This window comes from Cyprinodon tularosa, unplaced genomic scaffold (genome assembly GCF_016077235.1).
Source record: "Cyprinodon tularosa strain WSP-4 unplaced genomic scaffold, ASM1607723v1 ctg337, whole genome shotgun sequence".
Taxonomy (NCBI): domain Eukaryota; kingdom Metazoa; phylum Chordata; class Actinopteri; order Cyprinodontiformes; family Cyprinodontidae; genus Cyprinodon; species Cyprinodon tularosa.
Genome location: NW_024039049.1, coordinates 500,015 through 518,309, shown reverse-complemented (window position 1 = coordinate 518,309; position 18,295 = coordinate 500,015). Strand labels below are relative to the sequence as shown.

Here is an 18,295-nt window from a genome sequence, read left to right as displayed (position 1 = left end):
CCGCTGTCATGTCATCTTTGAATGGGTTAGTTCTGCGTTAAACTGTCTGATATTGAGTTTATTGGAGGATCAAAGCAGATTCTTCCAAAGATCGGAGCACATCGGTGCTGATGGGACTTCACCCCCACGCCCTGGAGAAACAGACCATTTTAGAAATGAATCAAAACTAAGGGGAACACATTGTCTTGTCGCTTCCTTTGTTATTCAAAGTTTCCCAGCAGCAGCAGCAGAAAGTTGTGGGATTGGACTTCTCTGGCTCAGCCCCTGCTTTCTCATGATAAGGAAGGCAGGGCAGGGCTGCTGCTCTGCAAACAGCTGAACTCTTTGGAGGAGAGCGGGGACTGCCAGAGCACAATACAGGACGGAGCCTCTGTGGGAGAGTGAGTGGCAGCCAAGGAGACCACAGGGATACTCTTCCCCCAAATCCCCAATTCCGCACAGAGAGAGGAGACAAAGAAGGTGCAGAGAGCAACAAAAGCATTCTTCGCTTTCAGTCCACCAGCCAAAAAAAAAAAGTAACAATAAGCTGAGCAAGATCATTTTCTCTGAGATCCAAACTCCAGGAGAAAGGCGTGACAGTGTGTCGGCACATTAGCATCAGTAATCAGTGCAACATCTCCAGAAACAACGTCCAGGGACTGACTGTGGAGCTGTGCTGCATGAAGGAGAAGCCCATCTGGAAGAAGAAGCCCACAGAAACAGGATGAGAGGGACTCTGAGGATCACGTGGCCGCTGCTTTCACTCAGTGAGTACCCTTCCACCTGCAGCCATGTGCTTCTTTTCACGCTCCATCATTTCAATCGTTCTCCAGGATGAGATGTTAATGCAGAACCAGAACGGCTCTGCATCGCATGCAGCCTGCAGGTTACGGGGAAATGTTCTCATTTAGACGCATTTTTCAAAGTTTCCACAGCAGTAAAGTTTGGTTTTAGCAGTCGTACAAAAGAAGAGCAGCTAAAATGAAAGAAAACAGAGTGAAAGTAAACTAAACCTATTTAAATGTATCTTTCCTGCAGATGATTGAATGATTTTCTATGTTTACGGCTTTATGGGTTGTCGACGGTTTGATCCAACAGGTTGTTTATTGCCTCTTTTATCGAAAGTGAATAAATAGGAAACCTTTTTGATTTTTAGCCACTCAGATACAGTCATATGAACAAGTTTGGGCCTCCCTATTAATCTTAATTATTGTTATTTCTAAATATTTGGGTGTTTTGCAACAGATATTTCAGTTTGATATATCTAATAACTGATGGACATTGTTTTGCAAAGCAGAATGATCAAAAATCCCTTCATCCAGGATTCATTAAAAGCTACAGGAAGCAACTAGAGGTTAGAGGATCTACTAAATATTAATGTCTCTTTCTGCTGAGGTGCACATATTGTTGCACTTGTCACATTTTGTTTTAATGCATACTGCACATTTTCTCTTAGTCCAATAAACCTCAGTTCAATGCTGAAATATCAGTTATTAGATATATGAAAGGGAAACAGCTGCTGCAAACACCCAAATATTTAGAAATAAAAATAATTAAGATTAATAAGGGTGCCTGAACTTTTGTTTTGTATGAAAACAGATTTTCTACGTTTATTTCTCCAGTTTAAGTCCTCGCACCACAATGAGCAGTGATTATATAAAGCTCTGCAGAAGTTTTCACTTCCTTTAAACTCTTTCACTATTTGTTTCTGTAATTTAGTAAATTATAAATTAAAATCCAAAGTGTTTTCGTTTGAAGCACCTCCTCTTTAGGAGTTTGTTTCTTCCAGAGTCTCACAGAAAGAAGCTGAAATATATTTTTTTTCTCTGTATTTGTTAACATTAGTTTTCTTTAACTATTTCCAGAACTGATCTGTTGGATTTAGTTGAACTAATGCGATGGTCTGATTTAGTCCATGTGGTTATTTTCAGGCTGTTCTTCCTGATCAAAGATAAGTCTCCGTCTTTTGCAGCAGCTCAGGTTTTTTTCTGGGATTCTCCTGCACTGGAAAAACAATCTACAAATAAGTAACATTTTCTTAAATGAAGTGTTTTTTCCCCTAATTTGAGTAGGAAAATTAGATAGTTTGCCAATGGAATGAGTAATTTTACCCTTAAAATAAGATAATTCGATAAAAAAACACTTGAAATAAGACAGTGCAATTGTGTTTTCTTATTTTAAATGTAAATTGTCTTGTTCCATTGGCAAAATTTGTCTTTTACCTCCTCAATCCAAGATCAAATACACTTATTTTAATAAAAAAATGACTGATGTAGATTTCGATTTTTTCCAGTGTGTTTTTAGCTTCCAGATGATGCTGAGTTCAGACGTCTGTTTTCAACCAAACCAAAACATTTCAGTTTTCATCTAAACTTCTTATGGTTTGTGAAGAACTGAAAACAGGACGTTTGTTTTTTTTCTTTGCTGAAGCGAAGCATCTCTGCAGCTCCTCCAGAGTTACCACCCTCTTTACCTTGATGATGCTGTTTGTTCGTTAATCCTTCGTAGCGAACCTCTGAGACCTGATGGCTGCAGTTAGACTGAGATCCAATTTAATCTTTACTGGGGAGCTGCTTTGGAAAAAGGACAGAATATAATATTTATCTCCTAAAAACCTGAAAAACATTAAGGATTATTGCTTTAATGTGAGAAATAAGAAAAAAATTTGTTTCTTATATATTCAGATAGCAGACAACAAAAAAATAAATAAATAAATCTGATTTAGTTCAGTTTTTTGTGTTAATAAAAGCAGAGAATGTGTGTGATCAAACCGCATTCATCACTCAATTAAACCTCACAGACATCAACATGCCACCTTGAACTGTTAGAAATGGGCTGAATAGGGATCCCTCCCCCGTTCTTTCCCGCCTGAAAGGCCAAAGACTTGCTTTTCTTTAATTATCCACCTGCTGCTGGAGCTGAATCCAGAGAGGAGGCTTTTATTTTCCCAAACATGGAGGACGCAGAGCTGCTGTCAGCGCTTTCTCCTCAGCGTGTAAAAAGCAGCAGCGTGCTTTAATGTGATGTGAGAAAACATCTGGGAATGTTTGCTTATGGCCGTTATCTCATCCCACTGATAGCTGCTGCTTTAAATAGTGAAGCTCTTCTGCACACGGCAGCCGCGAAAACAAGTCAGGAAAACAACTTGGACTTTTTCTATGACGTGTTTAAATATTTAAGCAACAGATAAATAAACCTGAATGTTATCATAGTGGATTTTCCCAAATTTAAAGCTGCAAATTAGTAGTTTTTGGCATCAAACAGATTTAGGACTTTAATGAAACCACTCAGGGCTCCATTATAACAATAATAATATTAGATTCCTCATTATTGTTATTATTAACTTAGAATTCAGACAATTTATTTAAAGGATTCCCTTTAAGCAAACAATATAAACAGTTTCTGATGCTGTTTAACTTTAATTTTTATTTTATTCGAATTAAAAAATCTTTTCCATGTTTTTCAGGTGCGATGATCAACTAATTACACAATATTTAATGAAACAAGCAAAGTATTCTAATTTCTTAAGAAGAGAGATGTGGAAATCCTTGTAGATTGGAAATAAAAAAGTCCTTCATGTTTAAAATAACTCAGCAAACAATAAAACTTTTCCTGGATTCATTTGCTTTATTTTTCCATCTTTAATAAATTAGTTTTTTTTGAGACAGCGGTTTAGTAAAGGCATGTGTGAAGTTAAATCAAACTAAAAGCTAAAACGTTTTGAATGAATAAAAAGTTGCATCCTGTTATTATTATTTAATGTAATAATTTTCCTCTTTCTTGAAATTGTGATTAAAGGCCACCTTATGTCGCCCAAAGGGCTGCAGATGCCCCCCCCCCCCCGGCCCCCACTTTGGACGCCCCTGCTGTCCAGGTTTATTGTTTCTCTGATAGTGGAGTGATGCTTGTCCATCCAGACTCCTACCTGAGCTGTGGATCTTTGCAGCTCCTCCAGAGCCTCTTCTATCATACTGTGACATCATCTGAGAGCTGAACGCTGTTTGAACCCGATGCTGTTGGACACTAACATCCTCCACCTTTGAAAACACACTGATCTTTATGATTTCTACGCTAGTTTAGCCGCAGTAAAAATCTTTATCTTAAACCTTAAACATGAGCGTTTGATGAAAGCTAACAGGTAGCATCAGGGGCTAAAGTAGTTTCCTTAAAAACCCAGATGAGCTCCGGGGGGGGGGGTCCAGCAGAGCAGTCACTTATCAGCCCCTGCAGGACTTCCTAACCCCACATCCACGCCATGTGTCCTCCACACCAGCCGGTCTGTGGCCCGTCTGCCCGGGGGACGACTCCTACTGGCCTGCGTTTGATGGCTGCACTGGGACAGACTGGGGAAACAATAGAAGGAGCCAAACAAAGCTTTTATCAACATCCTGCCTCCAGAAAAGGAAGGGCGTTAAGGTTGGACACAGCTCCTTTGATTCATTCATCCCTGAATCTGTAGTTTGAACAGATTATCTGTAAATATAGATTACAGTGAAGTTTAAACAGGATTTCTAACACTATAGGGGGAAAAGCATCCAGTTGTTTTGATGTAGATGCTCAGATTAGCAGCTGGATGAGCAGCAACAGGTCAGTTTGAGCTCCAATTAAACCAGTTCAGTTCAGTCATTCAATTTAACTGAAATAGATTCAATTCAGTTTAGTAGAGTTCAGTTCAGTTCAAATCTATTCTATTCATATCTGCTGCATATCTTTAATCAGTGCAGTGATTCTGGTTGTGGGTCTGTCAGATTTTATCATCAGATTTTTATTTTTAGAGGGGAAATGAGTGTTGCCCATTCTGAGAGAGACGGCTTTAGGAAATTAGTCACAGCATACCCCCACACAGCCCCCACCAGCCCACCCAGACGCCCAATAAACTGCAGGAAGACAGGTTAAAAGCCTTTTTCTGGTTAGATTAAAAAAAGCTATTTTAAAGATTTTTTGTTTTAGTTGGAACCTGTAGTAAAAATACAGCATATTGCTGTGAGTCTGTAGAAATGTGCAGAAATCAGATGTTCTCTAGCAGCTGATAAATGAACCTAAACGATCAGATGGTTTTATTAAGCTGCACTCCAACATCTTTTTACTGAATGAAAGTGGCTGAGAAAACATCGATCAGTTGTAGTGGCAGCTGGTGGAGTTTCCTCCAGGGGGCGCTATCAATTCAAAGTAGACTTATACCAAGTTATCACACCAGTATATTTATATGAATGCCAACAATAAGAAAAACATAATTTCATGTCCAGGTTTAATTTTTGTCCATAAATCTTGCCCTTCTGAGGCTATGAAGGTAAATCTGTGTTCAGCATGCTCCAATATGGCGTCACAAACCTACAAAAATAATGAACCAGTTTAATAATGGAGAAGCTGTTAATCAGCTTTATATTTTTTAATCTATAACAACTATTTCTTCTCTGAGAATGTGTTTATTTAAGAGCAACTATGCAAATTAACAAACATCTAGAAAAAGTATAATATATTTTATTATTTCCATGTGAATCCCAGATTGTTTATTCTTCTTTTCTGCAAAGTGCTTTAAATCAGTCCTAGCTGTCTTTATCTATGCTGATCCTAAAGTTTGAAAAAGGAGGCAGGGAAGCAGATTAAAGCCTTAGCCTCGCTGCATGCAGTTAGCCACGCTGCGTGCAGGTAGCCTCGCTGCGTGCAGTTAGCCTCGCTGCGTGCAGGTAGCCTCGCTGCGTGCAGTTAGCCTCCCTGCGTGCAGGTAGCCTCGCTGCATGCAGTTAGCCACGCTGCGTGCAGGTAGCCTCGCTGCGTGCAGTTAGCCTCGCTGCGTGCAGGTAGCCTCGCTGCGTGCAGGTAGCCTCGATGCGTGCAGTTAGCCTGGCTGCATGCAGGTAGCCTGGCTGCGTGCAGGTAGCCTCGCTGCGTGCAGGTAGCCTCGTTGCAGGCAGTGAGCCTCGCTGCAGGCAGCTAGCCTCGCTGCATGCAGTTAGCCACGCTGCGTGCAGGTAGCCTCGCTGCGTGCAGGTAGCCTCGATGCGTGCAGTTAGCCTGGCTGCAGGCAGGTAGCCTGGCTGCGTGCAGGTAGCCTTGCTGCGTGCAGGTAGCCTGGCTGCGTGCAGGTAGCCTCGATGCGTGCAGGTAGCCTCGCTGCGTGCAGGTAGCCTCGATGCGTGCAGTTAGCCTCGCTGTGTGCAGGTAGCCTCGCTGCATGCAGTTAGCCACGCTGCGTGCAGGTAGCCTCGCTGCGTGCAGTTAGCCTCGCTGTGTGCAGGTAGCCTCGCTGCGTGCAGTTAGCCACGCTGCGTGCAGGTAGCCTCGCTGCGTGCAGTTAGCCTCGCTGCGTGCAGGTAGCCTCGCTGCGTGCAGGTAGCCTCGATGCGTGCAGTTAGCCTGGCTGCATGCAGGTAGCCTGGCTGCGTGCAGGTAGCCTCGCTGCGTGCAGGTAGCCTCGCTGCGTGCAGGTAGCCTCGATGCGTGCAGGTAGCCTGGCTGCGTGCAGGTAGCCTCGCTGCGTGCAGGTAGCCTGGCTGCGTGCAGGTAGCCTCGCTGCGTGCAGGTAGCCTCGCTGCGTGCAGGTAGCCTCGATGCGTGCAGGTAGCCTCGCTGCGTGCAGGTAGCCTCGCTGCGTGCAGGTAGCCTCGATGCGTGCAGGTAGCCTGGCTGCATGCAGGTAGCCTGGCTGCGTGCAGGTAGCCTCGATGCGTGCAGTTAGCCTCGCTGCGTGCAGGTAGCCTCGATGCGTGCAGGTAGCCTGGCTGCGTGCAGGTAGCCTCGATGCGTGCAGGTAGCCTCGCTGCGTGCAGGTAGCCTCGATGCGTGCAGTTAGCCTCGCTGTGTGCAGGTAGCCTCGCTGCATGCAGTTAGCCACGCTGCGTGCAGGTAGCCTCGCTGCGTGCAGTTAGCCTCGCTGTGTGCAGGTAGCCTCGCTGCGTGCAGTTAGCCTCGCTGCGTGCAGGTAGCCTCGCTGCGTGCAGGTAGCCTCGATGCGTGCAGTTAGCCTGGCTGCATGCAGGTAGCCTGGCTGCATGCAGGTAGCCTTGCTGCGTGCAGGTAGCCTCGTTGCAGGCAGTGAGCCTCGCTGCAGGCAGCTAGCCTCGCTGCATGCAGTTAGCCACGCTGCGTGCAGGTAGCCTCGCTGCGTGCAGTTAGCCTCGCTGCGTGCAGGTAGCCTCGCTGCGTGCAGGTAGCCTCGATGCGTGCAGTTAGCCTCGCTGCATGCAGGTAGCCTGGCTGCGTGCAGGTAGCCTCGCTGCGTGCAGGTAGCCTGGCTGCATGCAGGTAGCCTGGCTGCGTGCAGGTAGCCTGGCTGCGTGCAGGTAGCCTCGCTGCGTGCAGGTAGCCTCGCTGCGTGCAGGTAGCCTCGATGCATGCAGTTAGCCACGCTGCGTGCAGGTAGCCTCGCTGCGTGCAGTTAGCCTCGCTGCGTGCAGGTAGCCTCGCCGCGTGCAGGTAGCCTCGATGCGTGCAGTTAGCCTGGCTGCATGCAGGTAGCCTGGCTGCGTGCAGGTAGCCTCGCTGCGTGCAGGTAGCCTGGCTGCATGCAGGTAGCCTGGCTGCGTGCAGGTAGCCTGGCTGCGTGCAGGTAGCCTCGCTGCGTGCAGGTAGCCTTGCTGCGTGCAGGTAGCCTCGATGCGTGCAGTTAGCCTGGCTGCGTGCAGGTAGCCTGGCTGCGTGCAGGTAGCCTCGCTGCGTGCAGGTAGCCTGGCTGCGTGCAGGTAGCCTCGCTGCGTGCAGGTAGCCTCGTTGCAGGCAGTGAGCCTCGCTGCAGGCAGCTAGCCTCGCTGCATGCCGTTAGCCTCGCTGCGTGCAGGTAGTCTCACAATGTGCAGTTAGCCACGCTGCAGGCAGTCAGCTTTGCTGCGTGCAGTTAGCCTCGCTACATGCAGTTAGCCATGCTGCTTGCAGTTAGCCTCGCCTTGGAGCAAAACCAGGTCCTGGAAAAAGACGGTTCTTGCACCATCTCTCTGTCTCTCTCTTTAATGCATCTCTAACTCCTGTCACTCGACCTGTCAATCCCCCGATAACGTCTGCGCTGTGGCTCAGCTCGCTGCTTAGCTGCACCCAGAGCTCCCCTGTACCTTTGTATTGCAGAAGAGCTCCCTCTTTCTTGAATTGTGATTAAAGCCACTTTATGTCGCCCAAAGGGCTGCAGATGGCCCCCGGCCCCCACTTTGGACGCCCCTGCTGTCCAGGTTTAATGTTTCTTTGATTTGTGGAGTGATTGTTGTCCATCCAGTGGACTCTCCTACCTGAGCTGTGAATCTTTGCAGCTCCTCCAGAGCCTCTTCCATCATACTGAGAGCTGAAGCGCATGGACAACTTTTAACCACAGTCTATGGGCAAAAAGATTTTTGCGCCCTGGGCGGAAATACGTCACCGATCTGACGAACAATGGTATGATGCATTACTAGTCATTAAAGATTAAACATTTATTTTGCACATCTAATATATATTTTTATTCATGTCTTAATCAGGGGCATTGGGTGGGTGGGGCGGCGCCATAGCGCCCTCTATTGACCAGCCGCCACTGATCAATTGTTTCTTATGGGATGTGGTTATTAGATAAGAAAAAATAAAGATTTATTCTTTTTTTTAATAAAGGTTTCCATAAACAAATAACTAAAACGCTGTGATCATGTAGGAGCCTTCTCTGCTTCTCTCCAGGTGTTTTTTTTTTATGGCTGGAAGTTAAATGAAGTCTCCTTCAGGGAGGAGTTGGTAAAGTTTGTAAATCACTCTGCGGCTCCACAGACCTTAACCCTGCGTGCCAAACTCCACACCCAGGTGGACATTTATCAGCGCTGTGGCTGGTACCGTCATGGATCTACACCCTGCCTCCCCATTCCTCACTTCTCCTCGTCCTTCACTCCCAGCCCTGTCAGCGTTCATTCAACCCCCCCCTCACTTCTCAGCTTGGAGGAAAAACACCAGGCTGCTTTTCCATTAGCTCCAACTAAATGCATGTGTGGGAGCAACGCTGCTTTATCTGGAATTAAACTATTATTTGGTTCGAATGATGCAGAGTTCAAACTAAAACCAGCAGCAGGTGATGAATGCAGCTGAGGTTTCACTTCTAAAAGCTCAGAGCAGATAAAGGCTGAAAGCTCGTTTTCCTCTCAGCTTTTAACCTTCAACAGGTTGAAGAGAAACAGCCTCCTGCAGAAACATGAAGTAATCTGATATTATACCTACGCTTTAAGGTATTTTATCAGTTAAATAAATACACATTAGAATGTTATTTAAATGGAAAGAAAGCTGATCAATGGTTGTGAAATGAGTTTATAAAATAATCAGTCTGTAAAGATGGGAACCAACCTGAGAGCATTCGGCAGGATGGAGAGTATGGAGGGAATTTTGTTTCATTATTGTTGCAGAAAAGCATCACCTTTGGTGCATAGAAATTTGGAGAAAAGAAATTCCGAAATGAAACAGAAAAAATATTTTAATAGAAAAAAGGTTTGCTTTTTTCCCCACTTCTTTTCTTTTTCAAAAATGTATTCTTCCTATTCGCTTTTTTCAAATTTAACATTTTTTTTTAAACATTTTTCTTTACAGATTTTATAATTTGGATTTTTTTTTTCTTTTAATTTCTCTCTTTCAGATTAAGTTTTATGATTTGCATTCGATTCAGACTGTATTTTCCAGATCACATCCTCTTCAGTCCTGAGGGGCGGGCTTTCCTCTGGACCGAGGAGCGAGACGCATTTCTATTGGTCGACCGGACGTTAGAAACAACATTTCCATTGGTTAAGAGCGAGTGTTTGGATTGGGCTTGAAATGAAGAGAATATGATCTGTGAAACTCAAGCTGAAAAGAATACGATTCATGAAACTTAATCTGAAAAGCAAAAATTGGAAAATACTTTTCAAAATAATAATATGTATATTAAAAAAAAATTGACATTTTGAAAAATAAATAAAAATCCTCAAAAAAAAGATGTTGAAAACATAAAATGTGAAAAATTGTACTTAAAAATACAAAATATATACAAAAAAAATATGAAAACGATGTGACAAAATAAAAAGTGAAAAGAAATAGCAAATAGTAAATATAATTGAACAAATATAACAACATTTACTCCATATGAGAGCGAATAAACTCAAACAGTCAGTCAGTCCGTCAAACATGCTAACAGGAAAAGCAGAAATAAATCAGTGGGAAACAAAATTGGCAATTAGAAAAAGAACTTGCAGCTTTAATTGGATGATATGAATAAAATGTTCTGGTCTGGATCAGGCAGATTCTATTCAATTCTATTCAGTTTATTTCTATGTGAATTTCAATTCACATAGAAATTTCAATTCACATCATGTCATCTCAGGTCACTTTACAGTTCAACCAGATCATCCAGTCAGATTGATTCAAAGTTTTCTATCTAAGGAAAACCAGCTGATTGCATCAACTCATTGACTCTTCAGCAATCCCTCACACTAAGCATGCTTGTAGCGACAGTGGAGAGGAAAAACTCCCTGTGAACAGGAAGATCCAGAACAGTTTTAGATGGATGTTTGGAAGATGAAGAATAAACGTGAAAATAAAACTGAGGCGTAAAAAAAGAATCCCAGAAGGTTAAATAATCAAATCGATCCAACATCCAGGTTTTCTGCATTTATCAGCGCCACCAACATCCTCCTCTGAGCAGCTTCAATGCTCTGATTCTTCATTAAATGGAATTCATTTATGATCTAATGCAGTCAGTCACAGACATGCAGAGCCCTGAAATATCAATCTGTCTTCAATCAGCATGATTAACCCTTTATAGGGCCCACAGTGAAATACTTTGAAAATCCAAATTTCCAGCCAATAGTGTTAATGGAATCCAGGACAAAACCTTATTACCTTTGGAACATTCAATAAATATGGATCATTTGATTGTAAAAATTGAGGTCAATTTTTTTTTTTTTAGCTTTTTCTCTTGTTAACTTTTTTCAACGTAATTTGCAGGAGTCAATAAATCATTCAAGGGCTCATCTAATTGGTTGAATGACCAAATAGCATACAACCTCATTCTGTTTTTCCTCCTGCAGCTGCAGCCAATGGTCTGTCTTACTTTTTGTCGATTAGCTTTGTTTATCTTACATTTTGGGACCTCATCTTTAGTAAAACAAAACACATCAAAGCCCTATTTTTATATACACTGCAAAAATCATCTAGAAATAAGTAAAAAAAATGTCTTAAATTAAGTGTAATTACGCCTAATCTGAGCAGGTAAATAAGATGATCTGCCAATGGAATGAGTATTTTTACTCCTGAAATAAGATAATTAGATAATATACACTTGAAATAAGACAAAGCAATAGTTTTTTTCTTATTTTAAATGTAAATTGTCTTGTTGCATTGGCAAAGTGTCTCATTTACCTCCTCGATTTAAGAAAGAATGCACTTAATTTGAGCACAAATTACTTATTTAGATTTCCATTTTTTGCTGTGTAATCTTAATAATAATAATAATACTAACAATTATCATAATAATATGTCTGATTATATTAAGCAATGTTTCAGAATTGTTCATGTTGTACTTTCTAATGTTTTTGTGAGGGATTATGATTATTTTAGGTCTCTGTTTTATAATGATATAAGATTAATAGAAGAGGAGAGACTGATAGAAAGATCCGCTGCAGAGAAGGGAGAGAAATTCATTTAGAAGAGTAAAACAGACAGCAGGCAGAAATCAGAAGAGCGCTAGAAAGAAAAGGACCACAGTAACCAGCTGGATACATCTGGATTCATTGTTTTTTCCAGTAATGACAGGAAGCAAAGGAGATGCTGAAGTTCAGGAAGTACACTGGAAAAAATCTAAATCTAAATAAGTCATTTCTTTCTTAAAATAGGTGCATTTGATCTTGAATTGAGAAGGAAAAAGAGACATTTTGCCAATCGAACAAGACAATTTACATTCAAAATAAGAAAACATAATTGCATTGTCTTATTTCAAGTTCATTTTTATCTAAATATCTTATTTTAAGAGTAAAAATACCCATTTTATTGGAAAATCATCTCATTTAGCTACTCAAATTAAGGCTAAATACATTTAATTTAAGACATTTTAACTTATTTGTAGATCGTATTTCCAGTGTAGTGGGGCTTTGCATGGAGAAATAAATCTACGGATTACTGATGCAGTCAGCTGTCAGTAATAAACATAGATCATCATTTACCTGCAGGTTTGGCTGCTGATTGTTTAGGATCCATAATAACGCAAGAAAAACATGATTCTCATCAGTATGTAGACGGGGGAACTCTGTCTGCACAGACAGACATAGGCATAGGCTAAAGGCTGGAGAAATCTTTGGAAATGCATTTCTGGTTTTTTCTAATGTCACTTAACAGAGTTGGTAGAGCTCTGCAAAGCACCCTTTCCTCCACCCCAGAGACACAGTTCTAGTTTTCCATTAAAGGGGTGATAGAATGATTCTATGGGGTATCTGCTCCTTCAGGTCTCTGAATAGGGTGTGTAACATTGGTTGGGCTGAAAATGGCATATTAGCTGTTCTATGAGCCCTAATGCAGCCTGGTTAAAAGCCTAGAATGAAACCACAGAGTTCTTCCTTTTATGGTATGATCATGAATGTTTAGATGAGCTGTGCTCTGATTGGTTGGTTTTTAACGAGCCAAGCTGCTGAGCAAAGACGCATCATAGCAACAAGCACTCACTCACTGAAACATCCAGAGATAGCAAAGTACTCACTTTCCGTACTTGAGTAAAAGTACAGATAGTTGTGTTAAAAAATACTCTGGTAAAAGTGGAAGTACTGATTAAACTTCTTTACTCAAGTAAAAGTAACAAAGTACAGGCTTGTAAATTTACTTAAAGTATAAAAGTAAAAGTAGAAACCACTTTTTTCATGCCGTTGCCTACATTTTAAATGGATGTCTGCCAATAGGACTAGATCTCCGTCGTGTTCATTTTCAATCATCTCGTCGTCCATGCTACTATGCTAACGCCACCGCCACCAAGCTGCAATGATTTGCCGCCAATGAATACCGCCGAATCTGTCGATTCGTCTTGTAGTGGTGCGTCAAATGCAACGTAGATTCCCATCCAATTAGATTGAATTTGGTATTGATGACGTGAAAAATAATAACGGTAACTCCATTGAAATGATTCAAAACTAAAGTGACGAGCCAATTTTTTAAAATGTAAGGAGTAGAAAGTACAGATATTTGTGTAAAAATGTAAGGAGTAGAAGTAAAAAGTCGCCATAAAAATAAGTAGTAAAGTAAAGTAAAAATATCAGAAAAATCTACTTGAGTACAGTGACGAAGTATTTGTACTTTGTTACTTCCCATCTCTGGAAACATCAGATTGTTGATGTGGACACATTAGGTGTTGAACCATATATGTATGAAGCCGGAATCAGAGGAAGAATCGGGTGTAGTTTACGCGATAATGTTAACGTTAAAGTCCTTGTTTCTACTTCTAAAAGTGGAAACACGATCGACGTAGGTGGGTAACATCACAGCTTAGTTTCTAGCAACCAAACTATTGTGATTCTACTTAGCTTTAATGAGAATGACAGACGTCATCTTTATCCCGGACATGTCCTACTTTTCATACTTAAAAAAATGTCCGGGGGGGATTTCAAAATCGTCCGGGATTGTGGTCGACTACAGTGCAGCAGAACCGAGCTGTCAGCTCCGGGGCTGGTCCAAGAACTCGGACAAAAAAAAAAAAGGGTCCTCCTTTTCAGAGGCCTAAATCTGGTCCCCTAGCTTTAGCCATCCTGCTGGAACACAAAACAACCTGACGAAGATCTGGACCAACATGCATCATGTAAAGTGTAGATTCACATATATTACATGTTTTCTATCTGAAAACATACAGTCAGGGAAATGAAATAACGTTTTACTCATTGCTAGCAAACGGAATCGTAAAAATCTCTGCATGCTGCTACATACGATATGCCAGCATTGCTATCAACAGCTTAGCGACAGAATCATCCTTCCAGCTTGTGGTTGTGACGGCCTTACGGTGGGAACAGTACCTAATTTTTAGTAAAAGAAGTTTAGCAAATCCTGCTTTGAACTGTTCAAGATTTTGAAAGCTGTTTTCGGTAAAATGAACAGCTGAGCATCAAACTTTGCAGAAATCTTCTGATAGACGGAAATAATCCATGCCCGTCGAGTCTTCGGATCATTGGGAAGACTGTGAAAAAGTTTCTCCGCTCAGCCTGGAACGCTGCATTTATGCCTGTGATTGTGGCTCATTTTCAATAGAGAAACTTCCGGCTTTGTAATTCTTGTAGAAGTAAACCCAACTGTAGACTAAACAGCTAAACTGCTGTCTTCCATCTTCCTCTATTCATGTTCAGCGGCCAGTGAACCAGTGGGCTGGTCTGGATGTACATTTCAGGGCGTGACAAAAGTCCAGGCCAGAACCAAATAAGGCAACATCACCAAGTTTACATCAACTCGGTGCTTAGTTTGGATTCGCCCGTTTCATGGTGGTAGTTTAAAATAGTGAAATTTGCGTCCATTTCACCCACTGAACTATTGTTATTCTAACCTGACTCCGCCAGATGGATTTGCTCCGCATATCCATCTGGAAACCTTCCGTTGAAGTAATTTTGGGAAGGAGCGGAAATACTGGTTAGCTGATTGGCCTATGTTGGTGATAGACGGGCCAAATAAACCAATCAGATCAACGAAGCATATGACGTACTAACAGCCAGGCTACTCTTGCCAAAACCAGTCGGGAGAAGAGCAAAAACATCTTTTCCTCTGAGAAAAGCCTCCAGAGCAGTGTTTTGCTCTTCTTTCAGTGAAGAAATACTCTGTAATTCCGATAAAACTTGCTCGATAGCCACGCTAACGCTAGTTTCATCGGCTGAAGCCGCCATGTTCTTTAGACTGAACTGTCGCGCTTCTCGTTGCGTCACACCTCAACCCGCCTCAAAGCCAACGCTGATTGGACGTTCGTTTGGTGAACGGCTCCAAATTTTCTTTAACGGAGAGTCTCCAGACTGATCTGCGAGTGAAACCTTGAAAGCTCGCGAGATCAGGATGGTCTCACGAGGCTAGCAAGGTGGAGCCTATTCGAGAACTCATAAGAACTTCGGCGGATGGTCATGAGAACTTCGGCGACACCGGCGGGAGTGTTTATCTTTAGTGAGATCAGGATGGTCTCACCAGGCTATCGTTATTCATCTACGATTGAAACTCTGCTTTGCATTCTATGAAATATTATTAAATATGTAAAAGTAAATGAAACCATTACTGTCCCAGTTTCAACAGGTTGGCATCAAAAACTTCTGCTTGTAACTATTAAAAGTACTAAATGACATTTTATATTTTAAAAAGGCACATTAATATATGAGAAAATGCATTTTTTTCTTCCTGACAGTAAAGTTGGTTTCGACAGGTTTGCTTATTGATAAATAAAAAAAATGAAAGGGACGGTAACGGACAGGGGTTTAAAATAATAAGCTGCCTGAGAAAGGAAAGTGACAACGGAAGGAAAAATCCCAGATCGCTCTCACTAAAAGGTCTGCTAGTTGTTTGTCTGCATTCTGAGCCGCCGTTTTCCTCTGACCCTGGAGACATTGATGTTAATCAAAGTTTGAAGTAAAACAAAGCCCCAAATCACACAAGCTGTTTCCTGAGTCTGAGCCAAGCGGTAAAAGAAGAGCCAGAGAATCGACAGTTAGTCGTTTCTCACAGCGTCTGCTGACACAGCCTGGCTGCACTGGAAAAACAATCTGGAAATAAGTAAAAATTCCCTAAATTAAGTGTATTTACCCTTAATCTGAGTAGGTTAAATGATATAGTGTGCCAATGGATTGAGTGTTTTTACTCTTGAAATAAGATAATTCAATAATATGCACTTGAAGTAAGACAATGCAGTTCTGTTTTCTTATTTAAATGTAAATTGTCTTGTTCCATTGGCAGAATGTCTCTTTTACCTCCTCAATCCAAGAACTTTTTTTTTTTAAGAAAAAAAAATGACTTCTCTAGATTTAAATTTTTTCCGGTGTATGTGAGCTGAAGCACGGCTCACAAAATCTACTGGGAAAAATTACAACTTCACATACTTTGCTTTTTTTTTTTTGCCAGTGTGAAGGAAGCCAAATGCTGTTTGTTAGCTGGTTGACCCATGTTTGAAAAACTCGCGTTAACCTGCTATTGACAGTGGAAAACTTTAGAAAAGGTCCTAGTAAACTAAGCTTGCTCTGTGTAAGAAAGAAACGGACAAGCAGACGAGCTCTGGGCCAGTTTTAAAGGCCAGGCCCATAGCTCTGTCAAGGAGAGAAACAGGACTATGCACTAAAAAAACAGACCAAACAGTAAGAGACCAGATAAAGCTACTATGATGAGAGAGAAAAAAGCAGAGAACAACAGAGTTTAACTTATAAAATACTGAAGAATTGGAGAATATTCCTAGTCCTCCAGCAGTTTAAGCCTTTAGCTCTAAATATAGCTCAGGATAACCTGAGCCATTCTACTTCTGTGACATCATCCACATGTCCTTTAACTTAATGTCCCAAATAGATGGCAGTTCTTCCTCCAGGAAAGCAGAATGTAAAAAAAACACCATGTTCAGCTGTCGTTATGTGGAGCGAATATTTTTGAGTTAGTATTGAAAGTAAATAGCACATCACAGACAACAAATGGCAATATAGTAATACTAAGATTAATAAATCCTAATACTTTATGCTTTTAAGTTCCCCTTAAAACATCACCTCCGGCTGCTGAAGGCGTTTCTTTCCCATCACACCGAGGATGGTTTTCTGTTTTTAAAGCTAACTCCTTTGTTAGCGGCGTTGGTGGCAGCAGGCGAAGAGCTGAGAGCAGCTAATCACTGAAGCGGAGCGTCGGCTACTGCCGCCATTTTTCCCAGTACTGTTACAAACTTTTAATTTTCTATCTGATACTTTGTGATTAACTGCAAAAAAAATATGGAAAACTGTAAACTGAACATTGTAAGATAGTAGGCCATTCTCTGTGTTAGAATGGCCTAGTCAAAGCCCACAGCTTGACCATTTCTCTGTGGCACAAATCTCTAAATATAATTAAAAAAGGAGAATGTTTTTACATTTCAGTTTACATTTCAAACACAAAAATGTAGCAAAAAGTGCTTCTACAGTCTGAATTCAATACAACTCTTAAGATTTTTATTGCACTTCACATTTGAATACTGCTTTGGTTAGCCTTTCAAATAAAACTCAACAAAATACACAGCAGTTTGTTGTAATCTGAGGAAATGTGAAAAACTTCAAGAGATTAAAAACATTAGCAGGTTGTAGGAAATATGAGCTGTTGGGAGATGATGCAACTGTCAGGGTTTGGTTTTGGTTTTTGAGGACCTAAATGCAGAGGCTGAGAGGCAGAGGTGAGTTCTTAAAGTTTATAATGAATAACAGGTAACAGAGGCAGGAATCTAAAATGTAAAACTGAACCAGAACCATGAAGAGATCAGGGGAAAAGAGCATGTGGAGTCAGGGAGAGACGAGGAACCACTGCACAAGGAGAGCATTTATGGGAGACTGAACAAAAAGAGGACTAACGAGCTGATTGGGAGCAGGTGTGAAGAGAGGAGGCTAGAAAGGAGCTACGGAAAAGGAGACCAACACAAGAGGGTAACAAATAAAAACCTAAGAACTAAAGTACAGGTGCTGGTCATAAAATTAGAATATCATGAAAAAGTAGATTGATTTCAGTAATTCCATTTAAAAAGTGAAACTTGTATATTATATTCATACATTACATACAAACTCATATATTTCAGATGTTTATTTTGTTTAATTTTGATGATTACAAATGACAACAAATGAAAATCTCAAATTCATCATATCAGAAAATTAGAATATTACTGAAGACCAATAAAAACAAAGGATTTATAGAAATGTTGGCCAACTGAAAAGTATGATAATGAAAAGTATGAGCATGTACAGCACTCAGTATTTAGTTGGGCCTCCTTTGGCCTGTATTACTGCAGCAATGCGGCGTGGCATGGAGTCGATCAGTCTGTGGCACTGCTCAGGTGTTATGATAGCCCAGGTTGCTCTAATAGTGGCTTTTAGCTCTTCTGAATTGTTGGGTCTGGTGTATTGCATCTTCTTCTTCACAATACCCCATAGATTTTCTATGGGGTTAAGGTCAGGAGAGTTTGCTGGCCAATTAAGAACAGGGATACCATGGTCCTTCAACCAGGTACTGGTAGCTTTGGCACTGTGTGCAGGTGCCAAGTCCTGTTGGAAAATGAAATCTGCATCTCCAAAAAGTTGGTCAGCTGCAGGAAGCATGAAGTGCTCTAAAACTTCATGGTATGTGGCTGCGTTGACCCTGGACCTCAGAAAACACAATGGACCAACACCAGCAGATGACATGGCACCCCAAACCATCACTGACT

The 18,295-nt window shown here is 41.6% G+C and overlaps 1 protein-coding gene across 1 annotated transcript in view; it reads left to right on the top strand.

Moving 5' to 3' along the window:
- Positions 1-281: 281 nt before the first annotated feature.
- The window catches only part of podxl (podocalyxin-like), a 30,555-nt gene continuing 12,541 nt past the window's right edge, over positions 282-18,295 (top strand). Inside the window, exon 1 of the mRNA XM_038294250.1 lies at positions 282-746. Coding sequence (XP_038150178.1) covers positions 704-746 — 43 coding nt within the window. The 5' untranslated portion in view covers positions 282-703. The remainder of the gene's footprint in view (positions 747-18,295) is intronic.